At 44.7% G+C, this 9,839-nt stretch overlaps 1 protein-coding gene across 1 annotated transcript in view; it reads right to left on the bottom strand.

Annotated features, from left to right (window-relative positions):
- LACC1 (laccase domain containing 1) overlaps positions 1-9,797 on the bottom strand; it is a 17,930-nt gene extending 8,133 nt beyond the window's left edge. The window contains exons 1-2 of the mRNA XM_019529874.1: positions 9,400-9,797; positions 3,446-4,067 (exon numbers count right to left, since the gene is read on the bottom strand). Of these exons, the coding sequence (XP_019385419.1) occupies positions 3,446-4,016 (571 nt within the window). The 5' untranslated portion in view covers positions 4,017-4,067; positions 9,400-9,797. The remainder of the gene's footprint in view (positions 1-3,445; positions 4,068-9,399) is intronic.
- Positions 9,798-9,839: the final 42 nt, after the last annotated feature.

The following is a 9,839-nucleotide window of genomic DNA, read 5'->3' as shown; positions in this document are numbered from 1 at the left end:
CAGTTAGTACAGCTCAGAAACACAGGGAAAAGAACAGCCTCCATTCTGCTCTGCAGCCTGAGGACAGAAAGCATAAAATTCACATATTGTATCTTTTAACTGAACCAGACCTCCCATTTCTGCATCCCGTCCATAAGCTTACCCCCACTACTTGGATCTCATTTCCCAACTTAGATGGTCGTAGAGATCTGCTTTATTCTCTTGTTGCCAAGCCTGGTCCTCTCCAAAATCAGTTTACTCTAGGCTGCAGAGCTCTTCCCATTTCCCAGTACTCCATTTGGGAAGGGGAGAGGAGACGGGTCCTGGACTTCCAATTGTTGTTCTTTACAGAACATTAACCTTGGAACTCCATAGAGCTCCAGGCTGAGGGATGCAAGGCAGCAGGATCTTTACTCAGTCCAACACAACCCCTTTCAAACATGCAGGGAAAATCCAAGGACATCACTACAAGCCAAGTCTGCTTTATGTTTTATAGTTCCCCTCCTTCTCTAAAAGGGCTTCTGGAAAGGAAGTTACAGCAGGTGAAACAGCACCCAGGTATTCACAGTACAGAGCAATGGTTCTCAACATGGTAAAACAAAGTGCCAGCTCTTTGCTTTCACTCTTTTTAAAAAACAAACAAAAAGAGAAAACAAAAAAACAAAAAAACAAAAAAACAAACAAAAAAAAAAACACACTCTGGAAAAAACAGAGCAATTCATCTGTTGCAGAGAACTCAGAAAACACTGAAGCATATCAAAATTCCTATGGATTAGTCTTCAACATCTCTGGGTTTAAACTTGTGAATCAAAGGTGAGCAAGCACCTATAGTTCTAATGTCACCCAGAGCCCTTAAAAGGATCTGGGGTGCCACAGCACCTGGTTGAGAACGTATAGAGGCAAGGGATTTTTGAACAAGTGGCTCCTCCCTCCACTGAATGACTCCAGATAAGTCTGCTATTTCTTTGAAATCTGAAGCAAGGAGCTGAACCTCCTGGAGGCCTCTGCTATGTGGGCATGTGCAGGCAAAACCCACACCCAATAGTGTGCTGAAAATCCATTCTGCGATTGTGTCACCAGGCCCGGATGTAGGTGGTGACTGCATGCATGTGAGCCAGATACAGTCTCTACAGTTCTACTGCCTGTGCATTCATTGCATTTAAGCAAGTTGTCTCTTCTCCAATACAAGAGATGTCTTAATCCCCCAACTCCTGGCTCTGATGTAAAGTTCTGCACAACTCATACAGAAAAATCCTTCCTTCTGCCTTGGAAATCAACTCATAAGAATGGCACAAATATCAGCCAGGGATATTTGCCTCAGTGCATGTGCCCAGACACGCACTTTGGTAAGGGAGCATACTGTGCCACTTGGGGCAAAGTAACCCTGCCCAGCTCCTCCCAGATCTGCAGCCAGGGGGAGCTACAGCCTGCATAAAAACCAGCAGGATAAAAGCCTGCCCTGGCAAGCAGCTCACAGCTACTTGCCCTCAGTAGGTTCCAAGGCCCAGCCAGTTGGTATCTGGGGACAGTACAGTACCCCTTGTGCCAGCTGGACTGCTGAAGCAGCCCTAAGCTGGAGTGGCCCCTGCTCCCTCTACTCACCGCAGTAGTCTGGTAGTGGGGGCGGCTGCCTAGCTCTGACCTGATGCCTCCTGTGACAACATCAATCCCCTTGGACCTGCGGCTCCATGGCTGCACTCCTCCCATGCCCTGATGGGGTGCCCCCACTCTGTCATCTGGGCAGCTATGACCCAGATGTGCTCCTTGTGTTGGCCTGCTTTGAACTGTCCAAGTGTATCCTCTTGGCCCCAAATGGCCAAGAAGTCAGCCACCTCATCTGCCTTCTAACTGGGTCCCAAGTGCTGGCCCAGGTATTGGCACTTGTCTCACCAGCAGACATCAGGTGTCTCATTTAAAAGTTGCAAATTCTCCAATAAGAAACCCAAATTCTCTCATTAAAATACCCAAAATAATGTTCTTTCACTATTAAAATGACATGCCGCTATAAGGAGAGAGATCAGTTGGACAATGTTTTATTGATACATTTACAAGTTTAAAGCTTTTTTCTGCAGGGTTTTTGTTTTCGTTTTGGGTTTTTTTTGGATACCTGGATATCCAGGTATCAAATTTTGAGCCTACAATAGATATGCAGTGCAGGGAACTTTTTTTGGTCCCAGTGTGCCTCTTACCACATCTCATATTGCTTTAAGATGCAGCAAGAGGCACATGCAGGCTTGTCTGGACATGCCCATAGGAGGAAAGCAAGGTAGCAAAATGTTAAACTAGTACTTTTATGGTAGAAAAGATTTTCTGAATGTCTAAGGATGTTTTGAGAACAGTTGCAGGAGACCATAATTGTTATCTTAATATCTGAGCAAGTGCGCCAAATTGAAAAAAAAAAAAAATCCCTATAATTCAATTATTTTATTTGGGGAGTATAATTTCAAGTAGGCAGAACATGAATAAGCAGGTAGTTTTAAATCTGAACAAGGTTGTTTTCACCTTCCCATTGCTACAGTACAATATCCAAGGGATCAATGCCAGCATCCAACAGAACGTGCTAGGAGTCCCTTTAGGCTCCTTCCTACCCAGCACCTTCAACAGTAGAGATGCACCTCTGACTGGCTGAAGTCTTCAAGCTTTAGAAAGGGAACAATTAGTTTAAGTGTGCCTGTGTGCATGGCATTGTACCCCATGGCTCACTCTGGAATGGCTTTTTCTTAAAAATGGGCACTACCAACCCTCTCTCAAGATAGCATTTCTTGCCTACTCTATCAGCACTAAAATAAAAACACATAGGGTTAGAGTCTATGCTTCTCCTCCTGAAGTCACTGCACAAAAAAAAAAAAACTTACTCATGAAAAAAGAAGGACAAAATTAGCTATAAGCAGGTATCCTAGTTTTCTCCAATAAACCCCCTCCCCTCCAATTTCCAGCTTAAAAAAAAAAAAGGTAACCCTAAATATACATTTTTTCATGATTAAAATAAAACACTAGGCTAGATTAGATGGATATAGTGGCATTTCATTTTGATCATGAAAAAGTAACTAAAAAATCCACACTTTTTTAAAATCCAGAAATTAGAGATTTTTTTTTCCTTTTAAAAGAGAAAGCCAGGATCCCTGGCTAAGTGACCTGATTCTGGGCTGTTCCAGCATAATTTAGGTGTCCTCTGGTGATGTTCCAAGTTAAATCTGGCCCAGTGGTACTCCTGGTCTTACAAGAGTGCCTGAGCAGAGACAGACTTTGGCTGTCCTAAGATATGTCTATACTCAGGACTTCTCTCTTCTGATTGCCTTTTATTGTCTCTGTACATTATTACAGCAGCATATATTGTCAGTTTGGGAGTGGAAAACTCCTTCAGGCCTCAAATTTCCAAATCATATAAATAAAAGAGATTATATGGATCAATAAGCTTTGTAGGGTTCAAGAGCCAAAAACAGACAAAATCCATTTCCCACTTTACCTGGGATCAAGACAGATTTGAGAATGGTGAGCTCCCCTCTCAGGCTTGGCAGCCTTTCTAGGTATGTCTGAATCTCATTCATGATGAGTTCCATCTCCTGCGCAGGGAGCGTTTGCATTTCATTCTGTGTTTCAGCTTCTTGAAGGTGGTTGGGTTCACAGTCCACCTGTAATTCTTCAAATTCAAACTGGTAGACAGATGTGAATAGGTGGTCTATAAATACTCTCATTAAGGCTTTCCTTTGTGCTGGCAAAATGATTTTAATGATGCTTAGGTCCTTTTTATCAAGTTTTTGTTTAATTGTGTACAAAGCAGCAGTTGTATTTGCTGCGCAGATAACTTCAAAACTTCTCTTCAGAATTTGAGAGCCACTCATTGCTTTAAGTAACCAATCTTGCACACCATTCCTTCCACTTTGCTGAGTCTGGCAGCACATTATGTAAACAGATGGGGCACTGACTGAATAGTGCTTTTCAACAGCTTCTAGCATGTTATGTAGTAATTTTTGAAAGCTGCTATCCTGTGAATTCATTTCTAGCCCAAGTAGATCAATCAGCACTGCTTCTGCCATATTCCAAATGATTTAAAGATGCCTAAAGGTACCAGTTATTGAATGAAAAACCTACAGAAAACAAAAACAAAATCAGTCTAAACAAACAAAGTTATAACACATTACAAGGGTTTTGTTTTGTTTTTTTTAAATGCAGTTACAGAAAGTGACACAGCAAAAAATAATGTCATTTGAAATATAATTTTCAATTGCATCCAGTGTTAGGAGCAAAAAAGGAAACTAGACAAATTGGTAATTATTCTGCCTTTGCTTAAGTCTCCCTGCTATATATTATTGCCATTTTCCATACTAGAGATAGTAAAAAAATTATCTAGTATTCATAAATGCATTTTTAATATCACAGATCTGGTTGTCAAGCTCCCCATATTGAACAGAATCCTGGAGTCAAACAAACACCCATGCCAAAAAAGTGGGGCAGCATGCACTGCCCAAAACCAGAGCCTGGCTGACTGGAGCCACATTCCAGCTGCAGCTACAGCTCCTGGAAGTCCCCAGGACTCCATGCAAGGCTGCCAGGTCAGCAGTTGGTGGTCCCAGCCTCCTCTACCCCACCTGGGATAGCCTGCTGCATGCCAAAGCACACATGACATGAGTGTTCCCCAGAGACAAGGAGCAGCAGCAGCAGCACTGCTGTTACCCATCCTCAGGGAAACATGCATTCCTGCTCATCTGGGTGTACCCCTGATATCAGTGGGAAACCCCTTACCCAATAGTTTTAAACTAATGCCGTCTTTGCCTTTCTTATTGTCACTTTTGTCTTCTTCCCCACCCCCACCTCCCACCCCTTCATATCTGTGGTAGTTTTCCACTACTCCATCTGCCAGCCCTTTGCAGACAGGTATGGAACAGCTGGGTTCTCCTAGCTCTCAGGTAAAGCCCAAGGCATTTTCTCCTGAATCAGTGACCATTCAGATTCAATGGTTAACTCCCTCCCTAGTCCAAGGTATGCAACACAGTCCTTGTAAATGGTGGATTTCATAGCTGCATAGCAGTATTCCAGCATATAATAGTTTCTCATAATACCATCTTGCTCTCTTTAATTCATAAATCATACAGACACATTCACAGAAAACCTAGAACTGGATGGGGCCTTAAGGGTCATTAAGGCCAGGCCTCTACTATAACAGTATCTCCAATTTATAATCCCAGATTCTCAAAATCTGCATGTGCCCTTCTGTTATCCTTCTTCCTGCTATACAGAAGGCCTCCTTCTCTCTGTTCTGGCACTAAAATGATCAGCTATCCCATACAAGCAGAAGTACAGCTTCTACAACGAACCCAAGGCTTACCTGCACAAGGCAGTACAGTGCAACTGGACATGTTTACACATGCATTTACACTGGCTTAAATTTATGGTGCACTAGTGGGAACAGGCCAGCATCTGCATGTGCAGTCACTAAAGTACATTAACATTGTGTGTTGATTGACTTGGGACTAAAGTTAGTCTTCAAGTCAGTTCTCACACACACTGTTACTGCATGGCAAGGCATCTACATGTGCATTACCATGCAGTAACTAATTGGAAGTACATTTAATACCTGCACGACACAGGTATCAGAACTCATGTTCAAGCCTGTGCAAGTTGCCATATTTACTGCATAGTACAGGGTGCACGTGTAGACATGCACCCATACTGCACAGTAATTTCAGTTACTGTGCAGTAAATGCACCCATATAGATGTGCCCACTGGCAATTGTCTTCTGCTGTGGACAGTGGAACCTAAGAGACTCCAAAACCAAGATGAGTCCAGCTGATTACACGTTTTCACGTTCTATTTACTCAGTATGGGGTTACAAAGAAACATACAGCACTCTCATAAAAAGCTGTGGTGGCCATTTACTGAAAATAAAAAAGTAACGACAACTGGTTTTTTCTTCCTCTTTTTGCATGTAACACACAAAGGACTTAATCTGCCTCAATGCAAATGAATCTACTAACCCACTTAAAATATATAAAGAACTGTCCATCAAAACCTGATTGCAGACGGCTAGGTCTGTCAAGGAATTAATGACTTTCAGTCTCCCTCAGAGTACTATTTACATATAATGGAAAGTGCCAAGTAGGAAAATTTGCTTGTTAGGTAAGCAGGGTGATGTAGACCACAGACACAGGCCCAAAGGCTTTAAACTAGAGAGCTCAAGAGGTTAGGCTGCCTCATCTCTTTATTCCCCATGGAGTTGGCAGGCATTTATCAAAAGCTCAGTCTAACAAGAGAAAAAAAGAACGTGTGCTGTGGGAGAGATGATTACTTGCACAGTTATGATGTGCATACATGGAAAGAAACCAAGTGGGGAAATGGCTAGGAGGCGCACACAGGAATAATTGGCCGATTCACTACTGCATCTTTCCAGTTTTGCATCATCTCTCTCCATGGACAAAATGGTGTTGACTGTAAACAAAATGTATTTGCAAAGTAGAATGTTATTAAGTTTTATGACCTCTATCCGAGCCATTAAAAAGGCTACTATTGAAAATACGGTATATGCCAAGCAAACCCATGTGTTGGCTTATGCAAGTGCGCCACGCTTACTAGTTTCAAATATCTCTTCGCTTCATACTCTTATCCATTTTACATTTGTCTGATAGACATCTTATCTATTTACCAGATATGTGGTGCTTGTGTGTGTCAAGCTGTTGCATTAGGATGGTAACTTGAAAATGTATCCTCAGGCAAAATGTGATGGTCTTCTTTGCAGTCAGAGGCCAGGTCCCAATGTCTGAAGTGACTGCCAGTTTCTTGTAGCTAGTGTAGAGTCCTAGTTCCTGGTACAGGACCTACATTGCCATATTTCTAAACCATGATTCCCCAAATAAGATGATTATCCCTCTAGGGCTAGGAACAGACATTTAAAAAGCCAGAGCCTGAATTGATTCAATCTTTGCAGGTGACCTAACTTGCCTAGATTGAACCAATTAAGGGACTAGACATTCCCATCAGACTGAGAAAATGCAAGTACATGCCTGCAGTCACTCAGGCCAGGAGCTGAGGGGGCTCTAGACTGCACTGTCAGCTGCAGGGAAATGGTGCTGGGGAGAACAGTGTTAATTCCCTGCTCTGTTTCACCAACATGAACCTGAGCCAAGGTCCACCTGGTGCTCCCCCCTTGCTGCCACAGCTGCAGGGGTGGGGGCAAGGCCTGGCACCAGCCGGCTTGGCCCCCTGAGGCAGAGGGGGGTTTATTCCCCACTCTGCCCTCAGGGAACCACAGCTAGGATCTGCCAGCCCTGGCTGCTACCACCAATCTCTCCCTGTGCCGGGTGAGCAGCAAAATAAGCCCCCTCCGCCTTCCTGTTGCCAGACACTGAAGGGAGGGGGAAATACCTCCCCCTCCATGCCCCACTGCCTAGAGGGGCCATATCAGCTGGTCTCTGACCATGCCCCTGAACTGGCAGGGGAACAGGGACCGTGATAGGGGCAGCACCCCCTCTCATGGTGTCCCAGAGTGCAAGCCTCTTCCCAGAAGTGGGGCTGTGCTGTGGAGGTGGGCAGAGCTGCTGCAGACTGCACAGGGTAAGCAGCAGCACTGGGGCTCAGAGGGGTCACCAGTCCCCCAGACCTCTGCTAGCGCTGCCACTACTCGCCCCGTGCAGTCTGCGGCAGCTCTGACCACCCCATCCTTGCCTGCAGCATGGCCCCCTGCCAGGAGGAGGCTTGCGCTCTGGGACACCATGAGAGGGGGTGCTGCCTCTGTCATGGTCCCTGTCCCCTCACTACTCCAGCAGCAGGGGTGGGGGTGCAGCCAGAGGCCAGCTGACATGGCCTTGTCGGGCACCAGGGCATGGAGGTGGGTTATTTTACCTGCAGTGCTTAGCACAGTGGGCAGTGAGGGAACTTATCCTACTGCTCACCCCATGCAAGAAGCAAAATCAGGAATGGCTGGGGTTGGCAGACCCCACTGCAATCCCCTGGGGTGGTGGGTGGAGAATGACCAACCCCTCCCTACCCCCTCTGCCTCCGGGAGCCTATGCCAGGTGGTGCTTGGCCATGCCCCCGCCACTGTGGCAGCAAAGGGGGAGCTGGGTCTATGCTAGTGGGACAGTGAGGGGGAAATTAAACTCCCTCCCTGGCCAGTTCACTTGAGGCTACTGCTGGGGTTGGCCATGCCCCCACCACTGGAGCAGCAAGCAGAGAAATGCTGGCAGAGCCGTGTTGGTGGAACAAGGGAGGGAGCGGGGGAATAAACCTCTTCCCTGCCCCCTTTGCCTTATGGGGCCTGGCATCTGGCCACATCCCTGCCCACCCCTGCTCCAGCTAGGGACCAGAAGGGCAGGGCCAGCCCTGCTCCACTGAAGTAGAGAGCACAGCCCTGCCCAGGGCTGCAAAGCATGCTAGCGGACTGGTTTAACTTAAACCAGGAAGGGGGTGGGACAGACATTCCCTAAACCGGCTTGAGCTCAGTCAGTTAAGTGTCTGATACTACATTCAACCAGGCTGATTTCAAACTGGTTTTAGCCATTTTGAAACTGGCTCATGTGCATCGAACTTCTGTTCTGTTACAGGTTTAAACCAGTTTCCACTCACTTAAACCACTTTGTGTGCAACTTCTGTCCCTACTTCAAGACAGACAGAAAAAGCGTGCAGACTGTAAAGCAAAGTTTTTGATTAGAGGTTCATGGATCCTATACACCTTTTTATTTAAATGTTTTAAGAGATTAAAAAAAGTCTTAGGTCTTTCCATACAGAATATATGAATCAGATTTAATGTAGCTGTGCTTGTTTTTAAGAAGAAAGCCATAACAATTTAAGTATACAATTTTAAAACCCATTTAAATATTTTTAAAGTGCACACACACTTCTACTAGCTTTGGGACAGAAGGCAAAAGAGTGAAGTGGGGATATGGAAGGAAGTTAAAGAGGAAAACTACATAGGAAAAAAAAAAAAAAAAAAAAAGCCAAACTAGAACAGAAACATTTTTCAGAAGAAAGGTTCCTAAAATTTGAAAGTGTTTTAAAACTAAAATATTAAAAATATGTTATTCCCTTTTCCCCACATTGATTTTCTTTGCATCTTATCACTCAGACTCATTTTTTTTTAAATTAAGGCAGTGCTCAGTTTGTTTTGTTTTTTAATAGATAGTTTTTTAAATAAAAAAAAGGGACAAGGATTATTTAACATGTTATGCTAGATAAATACGGACATACACAAACAGCAGAAAAAAGATACAAAGCATTTAGTATTTTAAACAAACACGGAAGAGGAAACTCTTATGAATAAAGCACTACATGCCAACCAGGGCAAACCCCCAAAAATTCATTGTTAATCTTAATTTATGAAATGGAAAGACCCAAAAGTTAGTATTTAGCACTTAAAATAGGAAGCAGATCTGAAATTGCAGAAATAAACATTAACGGAGAGTGAAGAACGGCAGGCATTTACTTACAGAAATGGCCAGTGCCTCAGAAGGGGATCCTATAAAAAGGAACTATTAGCAGCCTTATTATATAGCCTCATCCTAATTGCCAATCCAAGCAGCTGATTTCTCCAAGGTGGAAATTCCCTTCCCAGGTGAGTTGTGAACGGGGAGAGCCTGTCTCGCTCCCCAGGCCCCTGGGCGGCAGCTCTCGCTGTCCGCAGGAAATCCTGAGAGGCGTTTGCACAAGAGTAAAGCCTAGGGTCACGCTCAGGCTGGAAGCACCCATGGGCTCGCTTAAATCAGCACCCAGCCGTTATGCGTGTGCTGCTCTGAGACTCGCTCAGGAGCACGCAGCTTCAGACATGCCTGCGATAAGGCAAAACATGCAAGAGGGGGGCTAAGACAGGGGGGGCAGGAGCCGTCTCTGCCCCAGAGCCTGAGACGGATGAAGTGAAGTCGGATTACCC

The sequence above is a fragment of the Crocodylus porosus genome, unplaced genomic scaffold, assembly GCF_001723895.1.
Source record: "Crocodylus porosus isolate Cpor-Errol unplaced genomic scaffold, CroPor_comp1, whole genome shotgun sequence".
Taxonomy (NCBI): Eukaryota; Metazoa; Chordata; order Crocodylia; family Crocodylidae; genus Crocodylus; species Crocodylus porosus.
Note: the sequence above shows the minus strand (reverse complement) of the source record. Positions and strands in the feature narration are given on the sequence as shown.